The sequence below is a fragment of the Hippocampus zosterae genome, chromosome 7 (assembly GCF_025434085.1).
Source record: "Hippocampus zosterae strain Florida chromosome 7, ASM2543408v3, whole genome shotgun sequence".
NCBI classification, from domain to species: domain Eukaryota; kingdom Metazoa; phylum Chordata; class Actinopteri; order Syngnathiformes; family Syngnathidae; genus Hippocampus; species Hippocampus zosterae.
Window position 1 is genome coordinate 20,738,047 of NC_067457.1, and position 25,250 is coordinate 20,763,296.

Consider the following 25,250-nt stretch of genomic DNA (forward strand, 5'->3'; position numbering starts at 1 on the left):
ACGCATCGAGATTCAGAACACATTCATTGCGTGGTCAGCGTGAAATCGGGCACAGTGTAGTTTTTGTTGTTATTTGGCATGCTGTGCGGTAGATGTACAGTACCGTATTTAGAGACCACAGGGGGTTATAAATTTCATGAGGATACCTTTGACGTGCGGGTAAGCTGCTTTTAGCACTCTGCGATGTACAGCTACAGCCCGACCTAGAAAAAAAGGACTTGTCGGACATAACATTAGGTACATAATGTCACGAGAGTGAAATGAGCAGAGAAAAAAAAAGGATCCATCACATGTCGTATGGCATTACAGTTTTTAAAAATATTTGGGATACCTTATGGGTCTTAAAAATATCTCTCAGTATGGCAGCACGGTGAACCCAGCGGCGAGGACATCTACCTTTCAGTTCCAAGGTTCTGGGTTTGAATCTCAACTCCAGCCTTCCTGATAAACAAAATACAAACCAGTAATTTACAATTACCTTGCTATTGGGAAGCTGACTCCACATTAGGGCAGTGCTTCCATCAACTGGGATCTAAATATATGACACTATTATTTAAAAAAAAAAAAAGCTGTACAGTACTGAAATGTTCGATCCTCAGCTCCACGACTCCTGTTTCTCAATATATGACGCCGAATCTGCCGCGGAATTTACTTGGCCAAAAGAAAAAAAAATGTAGAGGCATTGCTTCCCTTTCATAAAGCTTTATTTCACAGATCCCCTGCGACAGGAGGCCTATAGGCAGCCAGGCTCATTAAACATTTACATACACTGTCTGCTCCTCATGTTAAATAACTCAACATTTCAAGACAAAAAAAAAAGGGGGGACCCCAACAACAACAAACACACATTGTTCAACTTAACAATATCAGAATGGGCGTATCAATAACAACCATTGTCCAACAGGATATCTGTTTTTTTTTTCCTGCCCCTGGAGTCTTACACTGGATTTTTCCAAAAATTCAGTCATCTTTAAGGTGCACCGTAAAACTTGTATGTAACATTTCAAAACAAACTTGCACCAGACCACATGTTGAAGACAGAGAATACTGAATGATCCCCCCCCCCCCACCCCCACTCATTTTTGGGATGTTTCTCTCCTCCTTTGTCCTCCTGTATCAGATCCTACAAATTGTCATGGAGTCAGCACAGGGGTGTCATTTGTTTGGCACACTATTTTTTTTTTTTAAACTTTCTAAGCTGTTGTGGTGTGGCATGAATTTCTATGCTGAAGCGGAGACATAAGGCGCATGTCCACGAATGGATTGATGGAGGACTCACAGGACCTCTACAAGAGAAGAGAGACATGATGCAGAGAGAAAGAAAACAGGTTAATGCCATTAAAACCGACTTCATTAAACTCATGACAACACATTTTAAAAAAATATGATAAATGTTATTTGAGGACAAAACAAATATAAGTTTCCTTTACGGCCAAAGGTTCTAGCATTGACTCATGCAATGTTTTTGTCCCTATCACTGTGGATTTGCATACCTGCAACGTGCTGAGGTTTCATGGGGCCCGTTTTCATTAGGAAGGGCTCCCCGCCCGTCACCAGTCCACTCTGAGGAGCAGCCGGGTTAGCGCTGCTGTTCAGCTGCATGATCTGATCAAACTCGCCGGTGGCCGACACGCCGTTCTGGTGACCGTCAGACTGCACGCCGTTCGCAACGGGACCGGATGCGCTCGCAGTGGGACTCAGCAAGTTTTTGTCTGTCACCCCCCCAAAAAAAGAGAGGTTTGTGAAACTCAGACATTTTTTTTAAATCACAAAAGCTATCCAATATTTAGTTTAGTTTAGTTAGTTTGCCATTTCCTAGTGCTGTTAACGGCAGGCCAAAAAAATTATGTGTGCAAACTATTATTCATTTCAATGAGAAGTGAACTATGAAGTCCACTGCACATAAGTGCCGATGTAATAATTACGGATTGGAGACTGGCTGCAACGTTGCAAATGCATCCAAGATGTCAGTTACCTTTACTGACTTCTGTGTCCTTTCCATTCACCTGCGGAGATGCCTTCACATCCTTCTGTACAGAACCCAAATGTGGATGTTATTGTGGCAAGACATAATGACAACAAATTTTACTTGGGGGGGGGTGGGGAGTTTTTTTAAATCACAAACTTTTTCTCCAGCATCACTCTTGCGAGTCCTTTTCATGATCTCCTCGAGGCGCTGCACAACACAGGAAAAAAAAAACTTAGCTGTGGTTTCCTCAAGATGAGATGACGAGGATGTACTTTTAAGGAAATGCTACTGCGCACTTTCTTTCTCTCCAGTCGCTCCTGCTCTTCTTTTTGGAAGTGTTTTTCCCTCTCGACGCGCTGCTGCTCGGCTTCTTCGCGTGCTTTGGCCTCGGCCTCCTCCCTCTGCAATCGGTCAATACAAAACACACGGCTCGTAAAACAACACGATGGAACGTTTGCTTTGCGTCATAATTATTGTTCGATTTTTGTGCATTGTCGATTGCATTATTATCCATCCTTCCGTTTTCGGGAGTCGAGGCTGGGCTGGAGCCTCTCCCACCAGACTTTAAATTCACACCTATTTCTAGCCAAAGCTCAACACACCGCTGAGGATAAATCGAGATTCCAGCCTGTCTCGATCACTGTCGCGTCGAACAATGGATCTAGTGAAGGAGAAAAGGGAAGTCGAAACTTGCCGCGAGCTCCGACCTCGGCACACACTGACGCCGCTTGTCTGACCGGCGCAGTCGCTCGGTGAAGGAGACACGAGCAACACAGGCCTGTCACTATCTCCTGCATCACAATGGCTCCCTCAGCTGCCACTCATCGCTCTTATGGAGGTCACCAGCTGGCATGTGCCCGGGAAGACAAGTGGGCCTCTTCTGACTATTAGGGCTCACGCACGACACATAAAATCCGTGACAGCGGCGCACATATCCCCCCCGCCCCCCGCCTTAATCTGCCCAGATGCCAGACAGCGCAGTAGCCTCGGCTACGCTCCTATGCATTAAGCAGCCCAGATGGTAAATGGCTTCTCAGCGTGGAAGGGGGTGACTGCTAGTTTCCATGAGCCTTAATGGAAATTTGAAGGCTTTACAATACCAACAGTATTTAGATTTTAGAATATTAGGGAATAGCTAAAAGCCAGTGGAGGCTATCATGTGAATGATAAGGTGCTAGACGGTATAAAAAGTGAGTGTAAGAAGTTATTAAGACTAACAAATAATTTTCTGTTTTCTGTACTCGTCATATATTTTACCCAGACACATTTAGGACTCGACTCGGGGAAGATTTTCTTTGCAGTCGACGGAAGCACGATTCCCCAGAGCAACCAACGGCGATTGCTGCGCAAATCGCGCTCCAAGTTCCCATGCTTCCTGTCGAACTTTTATCGATTGCATATGCAAATTACAAGGAAAAAAACAATGCTCTCACTTCGCTATCAATACTGGACAAAATTGAATAATGAGCTGTATTCAGTATATCGTGCGCCTAGCTTAAGATTCTTCTTTGGACATGCTAAATTAGTATGATTTGGCTTTGTTTTATTTATTTCAGTATCGTTTGACCTGTTCCACATTCAAAATGCATCAAGCTGTCATTCAAGCGCTGACCTGCTTCTGCAGTCTGTCGTTCTCCTCCTGCTCAGCTCTGGCCCGCTCCTTGGCCTCCTTCTCCTCTTCAGCTTGCTGGGCTTCATCCCTCAGACGCTGCTGCTCGGCCATGAAACGAGCCTCCTCCTCTCTGCGCTTCCGCTCTTCTGCATCCCGCGCCATCGCCTCCTCCCGGAGGATCCTGGAAGGATGCGGGCATGTGACAAACAGCGTTCGCGTATGCACGCGATGGTGGGAAGTAACAGCGGTTTGTTCTTTCTTTCAATAGAGCACATAGTAGATGAGTCAAGCCGACCTGTTCCTGTGCTCTTGCTCTTGACGCTCCTGCTCCTCTCGCTCCCGCTGCTCCCGCGCTTGTCTGCGTTTTTCGGCCAGGACGCGGGCGGCCTCCTCGGGGTCGTTGGTACCAGCTGAAGGCCTGCCGGCCGCCGCGGCAGTGGAGGCGGCAGGGGTAGCGGGATTACTTGCGGGGGAGGCAGCTGGTGTGGTGAGCTCTTCTTTAGGCACGGCACCAGAGGAGGCTTCAACAAGTGGCGGGCCGGGGGAGGGAGATGTGTCGGCTGCTGTCCCAGCCGCCGACACATTACCGGAGTCTACAAGGAGAGGAAACAAACATATGATGAAGGACTCAAGCTGTGCAACAGTGCCGGCGGGCTGAAAAAGCAACATGCGTCAAATAATTATATGTGTTTATGTCTTGTGACTTGTTGTAACTGTCATATGCTAATTTATGTGCTAGGGTCTTTTTTTTATCCTGGACTTAAATTACTATTAAATCTATGGTCACGAGCTATGGGTCGTGACCGAAAGAACGAGATCCCGGTTACAAGCGGCCGAAATTAGTTTCCTCCACAGGGTGTCCGAGCTCTCCCTTAGAGATAAGGTGAGAAGCTCGGTCATCCGGGAGGGGCTCAGAGTCGAACCGCTTCGAGAGGAGCCAGATGAGGTGGCTTGGGCATCTGATTCGGATGCCTCCTGAGCGCCTCCGCTGAGGTGTTCCGGTCATGTCCCACCAGGAGGAGACCCCGAGGAAGACCCAGGACACGCTGGAGAGACTATGTCACCCAGCTTGCCTGGGAACGACTCGGGATCCCCCGGGGAGAGCTGGAAGAAGTAGCTAGGGAGAGGGAAGTCTGGGTTTCCCTGCTAAAGCTGTTGCTGTTAAACAGTGCTGTATCCAGACAAGTGTACCATGGAAGGCAGCCAAAATGTGAAGTCATCTCAAAGGATGGATATCATCACCGTGGTTAGCAGACTCACCCTTTTTCTCCTCGGGAGGGTCAGACTCCTTGGGTTCTTGGCCGGTTTCCACGGCGACCGCGGTAACCGTCTGGAGCTGCACCCTGGCGGGTGTCTGAGCCCGTTTGGGTCGGGTCTTGGTGCCGCAAGGGGGTGTCTTCTTCCCCGTGGGCGCCTGGGAACCCGCCGCCAGTACCAAAGGCGACAAGGGCCGACCTTTGGGAGGAGCAGGTGATGGAGGTCTTGGCCTGGGGGTGCTGAGACAGGACACAAGCATGCAAAGGAAAGAGTGAGCTCAAAAGGAAACGGGACCGTCGCAGCGTCAGGACAAGTACTTGTATATAAAACAAAACTGGGTCAAGGGGAAGCGCGTGTGAGATGAGACTCCACTTTGGGTTGTTGACACCAGTTTCTGACTCGAGGGAGGTGAAAGACGAAAGCGTCAGTTGATAAAACCCAGTTCTGCCCGACAACTCCTCACTCTCATTCCAACAGACATGACACGTGCAGACAAGACATACGAAGAGCAGCAGCTACAAGGACTGTTCGCTATCTGTTAAAGGTATTTTATTTGGTGGTGTATATGAAACTTAATGTAAGATCTGACTGTAATCGTTATATTTGTTATGTATAAATCCAAAGTGTATTTTTTGTTGCCCAAGACCTCGGAGGTGGCAGGCGGCCACGAGGTAAGCTTTAGCCCACATTTTGCATTAGCTTCGTATATTGTTTCTGTATTATAAATTGGTGAATGTATTTTATTTTACTGACAGTTTTCACAGGGTTGGTGTACAAAGAAAACTCACCAAACCCAGCGCCAGTGGGAGGCAGCCATTTTTTGACGACGGCAGTGCAGTGAGACCGAGACGGTACCGTGGTAATACAGCAGAGGGCGCTATTACCAAGGCCATCGCTCACAAGCTCAACAAGCATCGTATCAACTTTATTCAAAAAAGTGAAGTAGAAATCGATTAAAAGAAATGTATTAAAGGTAGAATTTGGGTGATAAAGTAAAGTTTGAAGGTTCACTATAAGTTTCTACAGCACAGTCAAAGATTTCTTCTGAGCTTAAAGTAATGTTCGAATTCAAATACTTTTGTGCATTTATTTTGAGCTAAATTGACATTTATTACAATAATCAAATGTCTGAAATATAAGTTTAGGTGTCTGAATGTGAAAGTTATAACCCCTAAAGTTTTGTGGTTCAACTTAGAACACTGACTTAGATTTGACTAAGCATTCAAAATGGCTGAAGAAAATAAGGAACGGTTCCGTACTACAACACTTAATGAAGGTGATGAAAAGTATACAGCCATTGAAGCTTCAGAAGTACAACCTGTTCGTAAAAGAAGAATAACACTTACTGAGAAAGGAAGATGTCTCCAATAAGATGAGCTCAAAACACTGCTTCACAAATATGCAGTTGTATTTGAAAGGTGGAGATATGAAGCAAGAATGAGGAAAGTCATGCTCAGAAAAGAGGCTTCAGAAAGTGAACTCGGAGAGCTTATTTCTAAAATATAGGCAACCTGTGAAGAAGTAAGAAGTTTCGCTTTTCTTAGTGTCAGTGAAGTGATCATTTCTGTTTTTCTAAGGCTGTCTTTGAACACCTCTCGAGTCAAAGGAGAAGAGAAAAGGCATGGAGTCTGACCGCAGACGTGTCTGTTTGTCAAGACTGTTAAAAGCATAAATAAAGTGTACGTTTAAAAAAAAAACAACAACACCACAGCTCTCCTTTTTGGAGCTGCAACATGTATCTATATCTACTGTATATTAGCCTACTATCAAAATATTTTTCCATTTTCAAACATTTTTATAAAGCTCCAGGGAGCCACTAGATGTCGCTAAAGAGCCGCATGCGGCTCTGGAGCCGCGTGTTGCCGACCCCTGCTCTAAGCAATACCTGGACTCTGTCTGGGATCTCCTTGTAAGCGTGGTGGGCGATGGAGTCTGTCTCTTCTTCTGTACTCTCTCTTTTGTCAGTGCGCTCTTCTCTTTCTCATTCTCTCTCTCCTTGTCTTTCTTCTCCTTCTTCTTTTGGTCAACCTTGAAAAGGACGACAACAACATCAACAACAAAGGGAGGATTCAGGACACACCTTGATGTGAGCATCCATTGGTTGCCTCGGAACAGATGCTGCCGCAGATTCTTCAGAACCGCTTTGAAATAGGTTTCAGACACAGTTATTCATATCATGTTCCTATTAGCTCCCTCTCAGCCTAGAGGGTAAACTCGCATCTTTTTACACTCAAATGCACTCCTCCCTGAGTTCATTTGGCGGTTTGTGAGAAGACGCGGCGAGCAGCCAAATGTATTTATACCAGCCCGCAGTGAAAAGTCATCAATATTCAACAAGATAGTCCTGCGGATTTGAACCACATAGCGCTTAAATCAGAAATATTAATGAACCTAGCAGCGGTCATTTGAGGATCCGGGATGGAGACTTTCGCCAGAGGGATGTTAGTTTTGCTGGGCAGTCTACAAATACTCCTGAACTCAACTAACAATGTCAATACAGTCTATTGACCGGACACGTTATCACACGGCCTACCGGTGTGGATATCCGTTGGCGTTGGCGCTGGGTGATGTCGGGCGTGCTGGCAGAGGAGTACCTCCAGCGCTCGGCGGAGTTCCGGTGCTGGTGGTGTGAGTAGGCGTTGAGCGGACTGGCCGAAGCTGAACGGGAGCAGTGATGAGAGTCTGAGTAGTGCGGCAGACATGCAGAGACAAGGGCGGGGTGGGGGAGGTCACACACAAATATACACACCATGCAGGCTGATCCTAAACATTCAGGGTCACACAGTCCACGACAGTAACTGCCCAACCAAATTGAGAATTGAGACTTCAATGTCCCTCTAGGGCAGGCGTGTCAAACTCATTTCACATTGTGGGCCACATTACAAAACCAAACAAAATTGCACCTCATTAAACATATTCATTCCGTGTCTATGCATTTTTTTCACTTTTAAATGATCCTACGGGCCTGATCAAACCTCCTGGCGGGCCGGTTTCGGCCCGCGGGCCGCATGTTTGACACTCCTACTCTATGGTGACATTCACTGATTTGTGTGATGCTTTTCTTTACCATGTTGTCCTTCATAGCTTTCTTTATCTTTGTTAGAATCACACAGAAAATCTCCTGCAGGAATTAGCAACGGCAAACAAAAGATGCATGCAAACACAAATACATTGAGGAAAAAAAAATGATGTTTAAGCTTCAATGTTAGCGCTGAAAAAAAAAAATAAAAATACACGCCGGCGATGGGTTGTGACACTCACAAGAGTCACTGTTGTTGAGGAGGGTGGCGGCGCTGCGACTGCGAGCCAGGAAGGAAAGCGTAGGCGTCATGAGCCGCTCCACGATCCTGCTCTCCCACGGGCTCAGGCGCAGGCTGCGGGCTGACATAAGAGGGTGCCGTCAGTAACGGGTCATTGTCCAATCCTCGGCCTGTTGCGACACGTCTCTTGCTCTTAGCATTTGTCCTTACTTTGCCGGTTCTGTATTCTTAACATGAGTGTGAAGGTGTCAATATTGCAGCGGTGACATTTGAACCCTTTCATGCGCCGGTCCTGATCACCTGTCACCTGATAGCATGCGTGGCTGTCCACTGTAGTGACCGCCCGTCCCTGAAAGGGTTAATTTCACTCCCGGTATGTGTAAAGTGTCTCCACTGGACATCTATATCCAATGCATCGCACACGAGTCAGAGCATCTGCTTGTCGGACAACACTTAAGCGCGACACCATCCGCTGTTTCGGTGACGTGTTGTGACTCAGCTCTTCCTGCAACACTGCTCAGCATTAAGCGGGTCCACGCCTACTGAGTACCATGTGATTGACATTCATCACAGTGTCATACATACAGACATGATGTCAGGGAGAAAAATAAAAAAAAACCCAACAACAATCATGCATCATCACCAATTTCAAGCACGGAAAGCAAATTTTCCTGTCAGAGAATCACGATCCTTTCACAAATTTCATAAACTGTCTGACGATGATGCGCGGAAACCGTGGACCGCTAACTCAATTACTATTCGCAACAAACTTTTAAACGGGAATTTGAAAACTTTAATAGTTTGCAGAATATCACTCTTCTGGGAAAAAAAGGTCATAATGCTTGACACTTTTTTTTCAGGTGCAAGTAAATAATTAAACATGCATACAGTAGAGGGCTGAATTTCTCTCTTTTTAATGCCGAGTTGACATCGACAAAGGCATCGATAACATGCCCATAGGCTGTCGTGTACATGCTCGGAGAGCGCAATCACGTTTGGCGGCTCACGAGGCAAAGGTAAAATGACTTTTTGGATCATAAAGTACATTCTTTATAGAAGACCGCAGGCTGTCACCTTCAACGTGTTTTTTTTTTTTTGGGGGGGGGGGACAAACCGATAAATTGACTCCCTCCTGTTGCTAAGCAACCACGGCGGACTGCCACCTTCTCTCCTTTTTCTCCGATGCGGTAAGAAGGAGGCGGCTGTGTTGCTGCCGATCGACTACTCTGTGTGGGTTGCGTCTATGTTTGAATGTCAGCGCATTCTCTCGACCAACTTTGCAGAGACGCAATATGTTTCGGGTGCCAGCTGCCCTCTTTTATATTATTGTATATATTGAAACGATGTCGACGTGATGATCAAGTGTCAAATCAGAATCGGAATCGGAATCTCCATCGCGCTGGTGTGTAAATTGCTAATCACGTACGCAAGATATATAGGGTCCGTAATGGTACGTGCGGCTTTGCATGTGTGAAATGGCTGCGACGTGAAATATAAACAACTGTCATCTGAAACTGTGGCTCTGGGAAAAAAAAAAAACAACAAGAAATGCATCTCAGCATCCACGATACGGAAAATACGGCCTCACAGAGGCTCCATTTCTTACAACGATAAGCCACTTAAGGACATGAGACGGGGTTGAATCTCTTTCGACAATCCCGAACGATGTATGCGGTTATGTAAGGCAAAAGTTCTGTTGAGCAATACAAGAAAGCCGAAGTGACGTCGTGACACAATTCAAGACGTTACCGATGACATCATGAACAGAAAAGCACATTTGTGTGCTTTCTGTTACTGAGATGCGCTTGCGAGAAGACCGTTTCAAATCCGCCACCGATACCACCACCACCACCACCAGGAAACCGAGGGCAGACACCACATGAAAATGCCATGAAGACACGTAGAAGATGATGAAACACACTCCCGCCAAGCATGGTGCTATGACTTCCACGGTGAGAGGACGTTGATCCAAAATGCACAGACAACCAAACCAAAATGAAGTCAAATCCAGGGGGGGGAAAAAAAAAAAACACAATGCATACGAGACCGTGAGAGTGTTGGGGGGGGGGGGGCGAATGACCGGTCACCAAGCACAGGCAGGCAGGCAAGTCACCAGACACGATCATAGTAACAATAATTTAAAGAAAAAACAAATTAGGGTAAGAGGAGGGGGGGGGGGGGGGGATGAGGAGGGTTGGGAAGCCTGGCGGACATTGACGTTGGATCGTCCTTACTTCTGTTGGGGGAGTTCCAGAGCGTGGCAGAGGACTTGGACAGCCTGTTGTTAATGACAGGCTCCACCTGTCTTGGCAAGTTGACCGTGGAGGCCGAGCATCTGCCTGCACCGGAGAAAACGCAACACACAACATCGGTTCACACGAGCACCGGGGGAGGGTGAGGGTGGTGGGGGAGGGGGGGCCGCCCGCTGCTTTACCGAGGCGGGATCATCCCGGGAGTAAGATTGGCAATTCGTCCGCCACAAGGAGGATCAATGTGAATGCCCACTTGGTGGAGGAGGGGGCGGGGGGGGGGGGGGGGGGGGGGATTTTGAGGAGAACTAGGGGGAAGGTTGAGGTTGTTAGGAATCAAATATTTGGTTTGGAGCTGCAAAACAGAAAAAAAAAAGGGAGTTGTCTTATGTTTGCGCCGGTACGCGGCCTCGGGCAGAGTTCAGTCCAGAACGGCTAAATGACATCACAACTAGTCACACAAGTCATCTAAAAACAAAAAAAAAAGGACGACGACAACACTTCTGCCCCTCTGGCAGCTTTAAAACGAAGAAAGCAGCTGGTGAAAGCCATATCGCAGGACACTTCAGAGCAGTGACATCATGTATGTCGGAACCTCCGGTTCTGCGCCCTCGCAAGCGCCTTCTGAAGACAATTTCCTCGAATTGCGTCAGCTGGATGATCGGCCTCGGACGAGGGTGTGTGTGTGTGTGTGTGTGTGTGTGTGTGTGTGTGTGTGTGTGTGTGCGCAACGCTTTGTGCGGATGTGCTCCATTTGTTTTTGTTACCAAAAACTCACTTTCTCTGCGGGAAGTCTGGTTGAGTCCACCCGCCCAAGACCATCTCTGCTGGCGGATCTCGGCCCACGTCTTTTTCGTCGACCTCTTGATGGCTGACTCGTAACGCTCCTGCGCCACAAAGACCGCCAAAGCTATCAAGCTTGAATCTTTTTTTTTTTTTTTTTTGCCGAGAGTTCCAAACAAAGAATGCTTTCAGATTTGCCTCCTTTGGTCCATTTTAATGGAACGGGGGAGGAGGGGCGGTTGTTTTTTTCCCCTTTCGTGTAGTTTTTGGAGTGCAGCTGTGAACGCAGATTTAAGACTCTGATCCGTTCAAAATGCACCGTGATCCAACGATGGATTTGGACCAGACGAAGCAAATTCTAGGCGTGAAATTGAAACCAAAATGCATCAGCACCTTGTTCTTCTCCAGTTTCTGCCGCTGTTTCTCCTCCAGAAGGGCTCTGCGCTTTTCAGCCTTCAGTCGCTGTTCCTCAAGCTTCTTCCTGCGGTCCTCCAGCTGACTCTCTCTCAGACGCCGGGCCTTCTCCTCCTTCTCCAGCCATTGAGCTTTCTTCGCCGCTGAGGAGGTGACCACACGCACGTGTCGCAAACGTTTTTAGAGTCAAGCCAGGGTTGTTCTTTCACGCCGGAATCCTTTGCGACGGTAAATATCGACGTTTCCCAGCGGCGCTTCGGTCTTGACATCACCGCGGCTCATTTCTTCGGGGGGAGCGATTAAACGGGCAATCGGTCCTCTTCAAAGTAAACTTCTGTCATGCTGGATCGCGACTGCGTCTTTGCTTTTGAACGCGGAGCCGCATTTCTAACAACCGTATTGTGGTGAGGGTACAGAACGCGGAACTAATCGGCAGTTTCTTGAGTTGCTTTTTTTTTTTTTTAAACAGTATTACAAATACTTTATGGACTTAGTCCTGAGGAATTTAGCAGCGTCACGCCAAGAAACGAGAGGATTTTTCTCCCATTCAGTGTTCAACAGCTCTTCTTTGCAAGGAAGCGGCAATGACAAACTCTTCTCGTAATCCAATTGCTGGGGAGCAGAAAAAAAAAAAATCTCATTATGACCGCAGGATTACTGCAGAATTGCCGGAAAATACGGCGAGTTAAAGCTTGCGTTTGTGCTTATAGGCTTCAGGGTAAATCACCGCTCCCCGGTAGACACTCCTTCGTTCGGAGTGTTCGTCATGGGCCCCGAAATCTGCCGAAGGTGTCGAAATCGGAACGCGTCACTCATATCAGGATTGGAAGATTGCGCAAGAGGAGAGAGGTCAGCGTTTGGGATTTGATTTGCGGCGAGCCTTGTTGAGACATGAGGCGAACACATCTTTACGGCCTATTTAACACCGACGGTGGACATGCAAAACAGACTGCAGCAAATTAGGAGCCACTGCGGCAGAATCAACCTGACGGTAAACAAAAAGACACGAGTCCGACGGTGGCGTGACAGCAGCGTGACCCCGCTGGCAATGCTAATGAATGCGCTAATTAAATGTAAGCAAGGCCGCGAGGCCTGGCTTTCGGCTCACGTTTATGATGGCTCATCTTTTACGCCCGGGGCGCCGTTAGTACAGCATCTCCCTCTTCTGGGCACGTGGCGGGACATCATTTCTCTGTTCTGTCATTTAAAAGGTCACCGAATATGGAGGACCCACACTGAGGTAAAGCCCCGCTTGAAAAGGAAAAAAACTCCTTCCTTAAAACTGTCCCCTCGCAAAACGGAAGCACAGTTTAATCCAAATCTCCGGATGGAATAATGAATCGATGAAGTGGTGTATGCCAAGAATGCCGGCCCACATTATTTATTGTCGTTGCCCAACTAAATGATGGTGTTAAAATTGGAAATTGAGGCGGGAATGAAAATGAAAGGAAAAACAAGGTCACACTGATTAAAGATTAAAAAAAAAAAAGAATCACAGTGTCATGCACCAGAAAAAAGAATCACCCCCCCAAAAAAAATAATTGCAAGTTCTTTTTAGAATAATACAATCGCAGGTACGTTGACGGGTTTTAGTAAAGCGCCTTACCTTGCAACTGCGTTTGTTGTTCTGAAAGCCATGCAAGGAGACAACAATAAACAACGTCAATAACCATCAGCAAAGAGCCAGAGGAGGGACGGACGGACAGGGGGATAAGAAGTTAGTAGAAAGTCGCTCGGGCAGAATATAAAACATGCACCGACTTGGTTAAAGTGCGCAAAGCAGTTCCCCGGTAAGGACATGAATCGAGCTTCTTACTCACCGATATATCGAGCTCTTTCCTCCCTCCTTTGCTTGGCGAGCTTTTGCCGCTGTTCCGAGTTCATGGCATCTGCGGAAGAGCCAAACGGCCGTTTGCAGTCAGCGCCACAAATGATTGACATTACATTTTAGAAGAGCACATTGAATTTTTTTAAAACATCACATAGCGATTTGACAAGCAGCGCGTCGACTTTTCGGCTGCTTCGACGGATCGATTTGAAACGCTAACTATCTGCCCACTTTTGAATTTGTTGAGGAAAAAAATGTTTGTTTGTTTTTTTTCACGCCACGTGTTTGAATAATTCGTCAAGGCCGAAGCGATCGTGTCGATGAAAGCTCAGCTCTGAATGGATTGTGTGCAACGCTTTCTGCGCCGTCACCGTGGCAACCAGATTTCCCTCCCTCCCACCATGGGGGGGTCTGTTATATGGATGTAAAGTATACGCCGGTCACGCAGAGACGCTGTTTAATGTGCCCCAGCCTTCCCCCGACCTGCCACGACACAAGTCGACGCGGTGCAAATGATTTCATTTGGCTTTTGTCCACAGCCATTTGTCTGGTGGGAATCAATTGATTGGCACCAAAGTACAAAATTATGCAATCGTCTCACACGTATTGATTGAATATTGATCATCATGGGTTTTTTTTTTCTAACGCCCTCATCAAAAAGTGACAGAGGCTGCTTTTCACCCATTTGAAGGTGATTCAAATAGATCATTCTAAGATTGTGCTGTCGTGCGGGATGATGAGCAAGCAAGTTGGTGATGCCCCTACAGAGGAAAATGCTTATTCATCATTTGATGCTGAAAGATATAAAACAGGACAGAAAAAAAGACAATTCATGAGGGAAGGCCTTGTTCTCTCTCTTTGTTTGTTTTTTTTTTACTGTATATGAGCGATTCCGAATTTTCAAGCGTCGCACCGCTCGGTGAGGTCTTCAAAGGCTGTCCTTAAAAACGCAGCTCCAAATCCACAATTTCGATTCGAGCTAAATCCAACGAGGACGTTGACCGCACACGAGAAGCAACATGTATGCGGCGACGTGTAAACGAGCAGTTCATAGCTCACCTTTCTTGGGCTGGGGGCTCCCGTCGGGGCCGGGGGATGACCTGTCCGTCTTGCAGGAAGCATCCGTCGTCTCTGTGGGGGTTTCTGCTTTGGTGCAGGACTCAGTCTTGGGAGAAAGGTCTGTGATGGCTGAATCGTCCGGCGTCAGAAATACGCTCCCCGTACACTTGTCTCCATTTGGGGTGGACTGAGAGTCACCTTGCAAGGGCAGAGCTGCGGAGAGGGGGAAAAAATGAAGTCAATTTTTCGCTCAGCGTCAAATCTAATGATGTGAGCTCGTCCACGTTACTCCTTCATTGCTGACACACTTTCAGTGTCAAACCCGAGGAGCTCGCAGCAGCTTCATTATCGCCAACACTCCAAACCTCATTAGAAATCATTAACTAACGCTTTCGCACGTCATTCGCACGCACGTCAGCGGCAAGACTGCTCTGCCCCTCCTTTTGCTTTTTCAGCCCGGCGCAAAATAACCCCCCGTCAGCATTGTTTTTAACACGCCAGCAGGCGTAAAACTAACAACCCCGAAGTTCAGGACATTCACCGAGACTGAAACGACGGAGCGGCTCAAATTCAAATGGAATTTTTATGTTTAAAAATAAATAAATAAAAAAGACAAGTGAACGTTCCCTTAAAATAAATTGCACAAAACCCTAATAAAAAAAAATCCAGTGAAAAAATGAAGATGATGGCATTGCATATTCTAGCCTCTTTGCAAATTAGGGGGTCAGCATTGTCTGGCGCTACTCCCAAAAACTTGTCATCTACAGTATAAAAGAAGCTAATGTACATTCACCGCCATCATTCCGTTTGAACCCCTGTTCTGACTTTTGGTTTCATTGAGCCTCTCGAGACCCGCCGATGACCTCACTGTGTGGCCCCCGCCCGTGGTTGTCTTTATCGAGGATACGAGTGACAAACTGCGCGGTGTCTCACTGTGACAGGAAATAGAAATGGAAGGCGGTAGAGCCACTGAGGCATGAGAACATTGCAGTAGATATTTGCTTAGAAAGAAAGACGGGTTGGAGGCAGGGGAGGGGGGGCAATGAAAGTGGAAAACAAAGAAAGTAGTGGACACTTTTACATGAGCAGACTGTTGGATTAAAAAAAAAAAAACGATGAGAGAGAAGATAGAGATGGAGGCCGAAGGCCAACTCGCCTCTCGGTTTGCCAACAATGTGCAGATGGAGAGTGACGCTCTCGTTGGGCCCGACCAAACACTCACCCAACCGCATAAATTACAGATTAACACTGGGCTACTTTCCAAGGCACCCCACTGTACGGCACTAATGAGGAATCGTGGGATGGAAAGTTGGATGCTATTTGTTACAACGGGACAGGAACAAGAAGGGGGGGGGGAAGCTACTCTTGGCAACAACTTGTTTGGACAATTTTGTTCTTAGAAAGTTTCTTAGGGGGGAAAAAAAAAATATCCTGAGCGGGATGTGTTTCTGCGATTGCCTGACACACCACTCAAGGGTCGCCCAAAGTCATGTGGGATAAACTCAACGGAACCCACAACCCTATTGAAGACAAGCATTATAAAAAAAATATATGAATGGAAGAACAGATGCGTGGATAATCTGTGGTTGACGCCACCGCATTCAGTGGGGAATTGCAGAAAGTCATCTATGTGAACCACTACACGACCAATGTTTACCATAATCAACAAGTTTCGATAAAACCATCCTGGATTCCCTGATAGGATCTTCCTGTTTTTTTTTTTTCTTGCTTCGACCATGCCATGGGGTCAAAGCGGAACTCTGTGTCATTTTTTGAAGTTCTGCTGGAAACATTACAATGTCATAAAGAAGAGCAGGCGTCCCTGTGATAAGACACATTCAAGTAAGAGAACAAAGGTTCACTGTGGGGCGAGAAGACCGTCCATCACATGACAGGGCGAGGCAGCAACAGACTTGGCTGGTTGCGAGCAGCGCGGCACGGGCGTGTTTTTTGTTGTCTGTAAGCACTGCAGGAACGATACGCCCATTGTTGAACAAATAAGACATTGTTCTCTTTCAAAAGACTTCGTTCGTCGCCGTGGGAGCTAATGTTCACCAAACGTTACAACGTGAGAACAAATTATTTATTTCACCTAAAAAAGTACAATTGCTGACATCACGATCATCCAGCAAATACATTCTTTTGAGGTTTATAGTATTTGCAATTAAGTATCATGTATGTAAAAAACAACAAAGAAAATGCATAAAAACACATTTTGGGTTAGCCTCATAGCATGCTAACGTTCATCAAACGTTACAACGTGAGAACAAATTATTTATTTCACCTAAAAAAGTACAATTGCTGACATCACGACCGTCCGGCAAATACATTCATCTGAGATTTATAGTATTTGCAATAAAGTATCAGGTATGTTAAAACAAAAAATATATAAAAACACATTTTGTGTTAGCCGAATAGCATGCTCTAACTTATTGTCGCACCTTCAACAAAACATAATGAAAAATTTGGTTGTGTCTTTACGTCCGTGTGGAATTTCAGTCACAACGGGCGTAAAAGGACAGAGCATGGACAAGAACGCCAACAAGCCCTCGTGACAGGATCACAACTTCAACTCCCTCACCTCTTTCCCCGCCGCCTCCTCCTCGCCCTCACTGCTATCTCCGGTTTCTGTGCCACTGTGACAGACTTGGCGGTTTATAAATAGCAACGGGCACCATACTGAGAATGTCGGCCTTAAAAGGGGCGGGCGTCTGGCAAGTTGTCCCAAAGGCAAAACTCCACGGAGGAGGCCGAGTGCAACACGGTCGCAACGGGGGCAGGAGACATTTCCTGCAAGTTTGTTTGAGCCTGGCCTGTAGAATAAGGCGGGCAACTGCAAGTGCCAGATTAAAACAGAGCATGGAAATAAGGGCTGGATATCCGCATATGACGAGAATCAAAGCCAGGCCAGACTGCTCATGTTACCGGAAGACTCGCACTCTCATTCTTTCCCGGAGTTCTTTTTTGGAAAATACTCGATGAGACAGACGGTTTATCAGTCATATTTTGAGGGGACTTCTATTTTAATAAAAGAGAAGCAAACGGGATTTATAATTCCTTGCAAACTAAAAGACATTTAATCAGCGCAGTGAACCAGTGAAATCCCCAACCCAAAGAGTCAACCCCCCAGCCCCAAAAAAACCAGACTGCAGGTCAGCTTTTATCGGGTCTCTAATCGAGTAAAAATATTAACATGATTGATTCTAAATCTGGTGTAACAGTTCACTCCCCTGACTTAAGTTCTGTTTCCGACTACAGGACGGTGTCAATGCTAGTGTGAGGTACAGATTTGATTGACAGGCAACCAGACCAAGGCGCAGTCTTGTTTTTCCTCCCCCAAGTCAACTGGGATCAGAGACCGCCCCCCTCAAATGAATGGAAGGAACCGTTGTTTCTCGGGTAATGTCCTTGAAAAGACGAGTGTGTTCGACCAGTTTTCATTCATAAAACCGAATGGTCCATTGAATGAACGGGTGGGGTACTGAACAAGCCCCGCCCCCGTCCCCACTTTGTACTGTGTAAAGCAGGTCAGACTCCACGCAGATAGGAGTTATAGGCATGAGCGTGTCGTTGTCATGAGTGGAGTGTGTTGTTAGATATGGGTCAGGCCAGCTCAGGAATCTCAGGCATCCGCAACTCTACTTCCACACATATACAAGGAGTGCGGGGGGGGGGGGGGGGGGGGCTATGTCTGGTGGATGCGTCCGCCGAGCACTCACCACCTAGTTGAAAATCAGGACTTCCATACATTTAGTGTCATATGCGGTACATTTCGACTTCACTGGATGTGTGTGAGCAAGTTTGTGTGCCCCGACGGCACTTCCCGCGTGTGTTCAAAACACGGAAATGCTCGCGAGCGACAAGAGACCGCACCCGGAGGGAAGAAAAAGAGGAAGAACATTCCTGAGTTGTCGAGAAGAACAACAATGAGGACACGGGGCGGCTGAGTGTGTGACATTCCCTGCATAGTAGGCCTTCGATCAATGAGTAAGTTTTCCCCGATAACGCCGCTCGTGACGAGTAAAGTTAAGCAGAACGAAATCGACGATCGGTGAGTTTTGAGATGAAGCGCGCCCTGCGGGATAAAAACAAACAAATAAAATGGCGGCACCGTTTGGAGGCCACGGTCGAAGATGCCACGGTCGGAGATGCCACGTTGAACCTTTCAACCCATCGATCGTCTGGTGGCCAACGTGAGCGTTTAACGGACCAACGGCTGTGTTTGGAAAAGGCAGCACATGCGAGAGTCAAAACAAACCCCCGTGAAGAGGAAGAGGAAGTCAGGATGTGACGCCATTGAGAGGACGGGTCTCCAGATGCTTTTAAAACAAAGACGTGGGCTACTCGGTCGCAGAGCTGTAACGCACGCACAGCACTGATTATTGATGACTCATTCATCATTCCGATTTTCCTGGTTGACTCTTCTCCGCTTGGGGATACGGACGGGGTAGATACTAAAAGAAGGCCAGAAGTGGTGCCAGAAGATCAACAAGAAGTCTTTTTTTTTTTTTTTTTGCATCTCGCTTGTAGAACAGCGGAACAAAAGTTTTAAAAGGGGGGAGAAAATAGCCCAGAAGTAACGTTTCCTTCGGCCGTGACCTCATCATGAGCTCATAGGCACACTGTTGCTATGGCGAGCAAGAACACGGCGTAAATAAGGGCAGATGTTCACCATAGGCTCCGCTTGAAGATGAAAACGGGACAGCCGAAACATGGAACAAGAAACTGTATGAACGAGAGAGGACAAAAAAGTTTTATGCTGTGAAAGCACCATGACACCTGACTACAATGCGGTTCATCTTTTCACGGCCTTCGGTGTAATCGGGTTTGAGTACAACTCGCCGGCTCCATAGCTGCGAGATGTTTCGTGGCTTGACTGCATCTGAGGTTCATGGGGGGAGCTCGCGCAGCATCACCGAAGGGGGCTGGCAAGGTCATCGATTTTTCCCGGCGCAGCAGGAGAAGCTGCGGTTCGATTGGTTTCAAGTGTGCTCAAAGCATCCATGAAGGAAAGCAGAAAAGCATGAAATTGATCCGAAGTACAAATACGTCACGTTGACAGCGATTGAGAGCGAGCACATGCGCGTCTTTTTCAATGTCTGTCGACTCGAATTCTAATATGAGAATCTGAAGGATCCGGTGACAGAATTGATGTCTGCTGGATGACGTGCGAGTGATTGTCAAGTGGACAACCAGGGTTGCAAACAGGCACTTAAGGCAGAAAACAGAGTGGTGCCGCATCTGTTTGCGACCCCCCCCCCCACACTCCCTGAGGTTAGAGCGGTGCGTCAACACAAACGACCGAGCACAGTTACTGCAAAGCGCAGTCAGAGAAGAAGCACGGACGCCGGCTGACAAGATGTAGCGGAGCCTCTGTGGGACGGAAAACCAATTACAGTCAAACCTCGGTTTTGGAACGTCTCTGTTCTCGACCAAATCACAGTTTTCGACCAAAAATTTCGAGGTTTTTATGCCTCGGATTACGACCGAAAATCGGTTCTCGACCAAAATGCGCCACTTGACTGTTCTCGCCTTCCTTACACGCGGAAGAGTTTTTTTTTTTTAAGAGCGTCGTTTCAGTTTGCGAACAGCCTTCTGGAACTGATTCTGGTTGAAAACCGAGGTATGATTGTACTTTGAGGTCAAGGTGAATTAAAAAAAAATGCTCTCGCAAAACTGGAGGTTAGATTAAACACATTTCTACCAGTGCACCCACCAGATTAAAAATAAAACCCGTTCTAATAAAATGTGACTTTGATTAGCTAGGACTCGCATCGAAAAATCTCCATTCGTGTTTAAAAGAAAAAAATAAATAAAATATATACTGTATCTATGAAATAATCATTTAGTTCTCAGCACGAAACTGTTCGCACTCCTTGCCACAAGAGCTAATCCCTCCAATTTGACGTGACGGGTCTATTTGGGCCTAAATGCTACCTCACTCGGGAAATAATCCCCCGCAAACAGGATTAACAACATCAATGGCAATTCATTTTTAACTTTTTTTTTTTTTTGAAACAACCAAATAGGAATGAGGAGGGGAAACATGAGTAATCGGAATATAAACCCTCAGGAAGCCCTTTCTTTCTGCCATCCTTCGACTTTGCAGCAGAATGGAGGCCTTGCTCTCCTTTTCCTGTGCAGGCGTCGGGGTGAGATTTAGAACATCTGCTCTCGGCTTCGCCGACGCTGACGTGGAGCGTGTACAGAGAAGAGCGCTGGTCTCTTCCTTTTCTATGCCCCCCCCCCCTCACCCCAAAACACCAACTCGATAGTTTCCAGTTTCTCAATCATTCTAGCCCCACCCATTCCACTCCCCCCATCCCCAATATTTTTTCGCCCTCCAATTCAAATACTTTTAAGAAATCTACACCCACTTGGCGAAATTGTGCGTTCCATCTTGTCAGCAGTTGGTTACATCATCCAAAATGTTACGCCCAGAAGAGACGATGCTGAGTGAGATCCTTTCAGTGTCACGTCAAATTACATTTGCACGAAGACAAAACCGGCCCCAAAAGTGAGCTCGTCACCTAAATAACTAACATTTTTTTGTCTCCGCGACTGATAGCAAGCCCCTGAAACCAATTTCAGCGTGACAGGGTGAGCGCATCCATGGTTTTTGAAGCGCAAACGATTTCATAATGGCAAAAGACGCTTGGTTCAAAAAAAAAAAATCCTCATTGGTTGATGATCACGAAAAGCGGCTAACGAGTTAGCTAGTTATGACTTTACGTGCGTATTTACGGTTTAGTCAAATCTCAAATGTGAGGCGGTTCGTGCAAATCTGTGACAAAGCACGACGACATTGCTAAGTAACGCGAGTGTGACTAGTTTTTCAGCGACCCCGCTGAAACCATCAGCTAGTGTTGCAAGGTTTTGAGGCTGCATTTCCAGACCAGCAGTGAGCTCGACAGCGAGCCAACAACATGACGTCAACATAGCTCGGGAGCAATCTGGACAAAAGGGAGTGAGTCGACGTCTCGTGATTATTTTCACAATGACGTGTTCGACTGAAAACCGAGATTCCGACTGCGGGGCAACATCACAGAAGAAGACACAAAGTTTTTTTTTTTTATCCGAACCGCTCACACACCGCCCAAAAACATGGGCTTGGGGAGTGAAATGATATCCCTCCAAATAACAGTCCAAAGTTCTTCGGTCATACTTTGGTCAATATCGGGAATTGAACAAACCAGCCTCACAGCAGGCCGAGACTGAGATGCGGGTGTTCCAGATAAGAAAACGTACTGCAAGAAAGCGCAATTGATTTATTTGACAAAAGGTCACAACCATCGTTGTGATTATATCAGGGGAAAGGATAAAGTCTTCTCTTCAAGCATTTGGGGGGATGATTATACCCTTTTTTCAGAGCTTTGCATGTACACTAACCAAGCTGTAAAAAATAAACAGCCCTTGGCTGGGATCCTCTTCTTTTGTCTTCCCTTTTGCTATTTTTATAAGACCGAGACTCAGAGAGAGGAGACACACACAAAGAATGTTTGTTTATCTTGCGTGGCCGCCTCTTTCAGGTGTCACATTCCTGATAACGTCACATGCTGGAGCTCTCGGTGGAAGGGCCGGAAACCAAACGATGCCTTTCACGGTCACGTAATTAGGGAAGCATGTTCGATACTAGACGGCAACGGCATTACAGTGAGTGAGCGGTAAACGCCAGATTAGGTTTCTAGATTTGAATCAGGATCAATTTGGGGCTTTGTTGCACCGTCCAAAAAGCATACGGTGGGCTTTCAGGGGTGGCCGTCAAATGAGTACAAGCGAGAATCTGCAAAAGACTATCGGTACGCAAACAAAAATAAAGGAGCATGAGCATGTCATGGACAGGGTACGAGGATTATTTGACAAGTGAATGAGAGCGGATAGAAAATTGACCACTGGAGCAAATACTGCCGACATTGCTCTGCTCACCAATAATCTTCCATCTGCGCCAGTTAAATTGACTTCTCAAGGCTAGTGTATGGTCGTCACAGGATTTTTTGGACCCATCAACGTCTTGGCAGTTTGGCCTGTATGAGCAATTGGTCGATTGATTTTTTTAAAAGTAGAAGACAAAACAACAGAGTCGATGAGCGCCATGTCAAATAACGACGTTATACCGTTTGACTCGAATTTGAAGGTGGTTAATGGCCATGATTTCCGATCTGTAATATCACACAAAAACATTTTTTTGCCTCCGACATGAAAAACTCAATTTATTGGAACCCATTGGCTCGTTTTTTTTAATTCTTGGTGCGTTGGACTCAGGTCAGAATGGCCAGACTCAGAACTTTGATAGACTGTCATTTGTTGTCACATCGCTGTTGCCAATGGAAAGGCTTTAATGCGGAGTAACTTTCTTTACAAGAAGACACTCCATGGGAATGAGGTACAGATCGCGTATGTGCTGGTTTCATGGTACAGTAATCAGTGCAAGGTGTACCCCGCCCCTCCCTAAGTAAACTAGGATGTCCTCCAGCCCCCACTTGCTGTGACCCTATCCGGCATAATGGTATAGAAAATAATTGGATGGGTGCATTTTCAAGCAAACACACCCATAAACAATTCACTAAAATACTTGAAATGAAATTCTCGAGCCTCAAATGTTCCTCTGAACTGCACGACTGTCCGTGTTTTATGTTATGTGTTGTGTTTATTGTTTTACTTGATGTTAACTGTTTTGTTAAGCGCTTTGTTACAGCTGCCGCTGTTGTGAAAGCGCTATATAAATCAGCATGTATTGTATTGAACATCCCCCCGATTGGCACCCATGCACACCCCCAAACATACAACATGGCAATTGGCAACATTGATCAAGGTAATGCACGTCTGCTGGAAATGGGAGTGGGGGCGGATGACATCTTCCATCAAGATGTTGAGGTCAAGGGAAGATGAAGGGTAGATGTTTGTCTCCAGATTTATGACCTAAGCTTCGCCATTAAAATGAGGCGGTGGAGACTGAGAAGGGTTTGGGGAGAAGCATCTTTATCGACTCTTCATATGTGATGTTTCTATCGACACATGTTTTGCAGAGATGTGCTATGTGTCTGCATGTCGAATGAAGGAAGACCAGTGCAGTATTTCCACTGCTCTACTTCCGAGCTGCCTGGTTGAGAGGTTGGGGGATGACACGGGCAAGCCAACATTTGTATATATACACTCCACGTCGGAATTTCCCATTTCGATCGAGATGGAATAAAAGAGTGGTTTTAAAAATATTACTTCATAATGGCACCATCCCAGCTCTTTTATTTTACAACTAACCATGACCTATTTTGATGCAGTGTTGTGCACTCACATTTCTCTGTCAGTGTCAGCTTCTCCTCGAAATGATGTCCAAGATCTTTATAATCCATTGCGTCCATTCAGGCGGATTGCAGTGAATTTCCAGTTGCTGTCATTCCTCACCAGTCTCCCAAGTACAGGAGCTGCTAACTCCCGGTCCAGATTCAGCCAAACACGCCCTTTCGAAAATCCAACCGGAATAGAAGAAAAGCGACGCAAAAACAGGACAAGTAGCTCAATGCCAACTTAAAACGACGGCGAACATTCGAGATTGTAAACTATGCGAGGTGACGCGATTGTTTTGCGCATATATGACTAGCTGGCATTGAACGAGTGTAACGTGTCTTCTGTGGAAAATCCACAGTGGGAATAAATCGCACGAGTCTTGCCCACAGCAAATTGGTCATTGCCGTGAACAACAATGAACTTCCGGTTACGGTGTTCACTATAAAATGTATATACAGGCAATGCATTTTTATAAAAAGCTATTTATTTAAATCTCAACCTGAGAAGAAATGCCTGCATTGAAAATATGGTTAATATATTAAATCTAAAATGACTTGTAGTATTTTTTCGGTGTACATTCAGTGGAGCGAACGGTGAATTTGCTAAGGATTTTATTTTGAAGAAAATTTTGGCCTTTCGGTCATTGTCCTTGCACGCTATAATTACCTTGACGTCGTTTCTCGACGAGAAAACCGCACGTCGGAAAAACTGGACTTTACCATGTGCTGGAATGACAAGCGAAATTGTTATTCTATACATTCAAATGTGTACGAAATGTACATTTTAATATTACTGCAACATTTCATTCACTGCGTGTTGTATTTAGTTCGTAGCTTCATGGAAGGGCCGTTTTCCTGTCTTCTCCGGGAATGGTTTGACCCATCAGATGATTTCGAGCAGCTGAAAACAGGGTGACTTGCGAGGCCTGCGTTATTTCAACACAAGAGTCCAAGTTAACTGTTCGCAAAAGTAGAATTGTGTAACTCACTGACAACATTTCAACTTGTACTCAAAAGTAAATGAAAGATGGAATACAACCAAAAATAAACCACAGAACATTAACCGCTGTGATTCTATGGACACCAATTGAATGCTCATGTAGATTACGTCTTGGTAAAACAATTAGCAGCAAAACGACACTTTTACCAATCCCAACCCTGTCTGAAGGAAAATCGTTGCTTTCAAATACAAATTTAGAAGAAGATAAAAATTATAATAAAAAATAAAAATACAATGAGGGCGGCCCGGTAGTCCAGTGGTTAGCACGTCGGCTTCACAGTGCAGAGGTACTGGGTTCGATTCCAGCTCCGGCCTCCCTGTGTGGAGTTTGCATGTTCTCCCCGGGCCTGCGTGGGTTTTCTCCGGGTGCTCCGGTTTCCTCCCACATTCCAAAAATATGCGTGGCAGGCTGATTGAACACTCTAAATTGTCCCTAGGTGTGAGTGTGAGTGCGAATGGTTGTTCGTTTCTGTGTGCCCTGCGATTGGCTGGCAACCGATTCAGGGTGTCCCCCGCCTACTGCCCGAAGACAGCT

General features: G+C 46.3%; 1 protein-coding gene across 7 annotated transcripts; it reads right to left on the reverse strand.

Annotated features, from left to right (window-relative positions):
* Positions 1-686: 686 nt before the first annotated feature.
* LOC127604406 (MAP7 domain-containing protein 1-like) lies at positions 687-24,101 on the reverse strand. Of its 7 annotated transcripts, none has more exons than XM_052071418.1 (18): positions 23,724-24,101; positions 14,432-14,644; positions 13,365-13,433; positions 13,151-13,171; positions 11,524-11,687; positions 11,126-11,234; positions 10,333-10,437; positions 8,100-8,219; positions 7,372-7,520; positions 6,724-6,866; positions 4,842-5,077; positions 3,877-4,174; positions 3,582-3,762; positions 2,266-2,370; positions 2,126-2,176; positions 1,976-2,027; positions 1,494-1,712; positions 687-1,286 (listed from the first exon to the last, which is right to left on the reverse strand). In XM_052071418.1, the coding sequence occupies exons 1-18, from the start codon at positions 23,788-23,790 to the stop codon at positions 1,276-1,278; spliced, it is 2,313 nt and encodes a 770-aa protein (XP_051927378.1). In that variant the 5' UTR covers positions 23,791-24,101; the 3' UTR covers positions 687-1,275. The 7 variants fall into 7 exon arrangements, with proteins under 7 accessions (XP_051927378.1, XP_051927380.1, XP_051927377.1 ...); XM_052071420.1 differs by having other exon boundaries at positions 1,976-2,030; positions 7,372-7,496; positions 23,724-24,100; XM_052071417.1 differs by having other exon boundaries at positions 1,976-2,030; positions 23,724-24,100.
* Between the last annotated feature and the right edge of the window lie 1,149 nt (positions 24,102-25,250).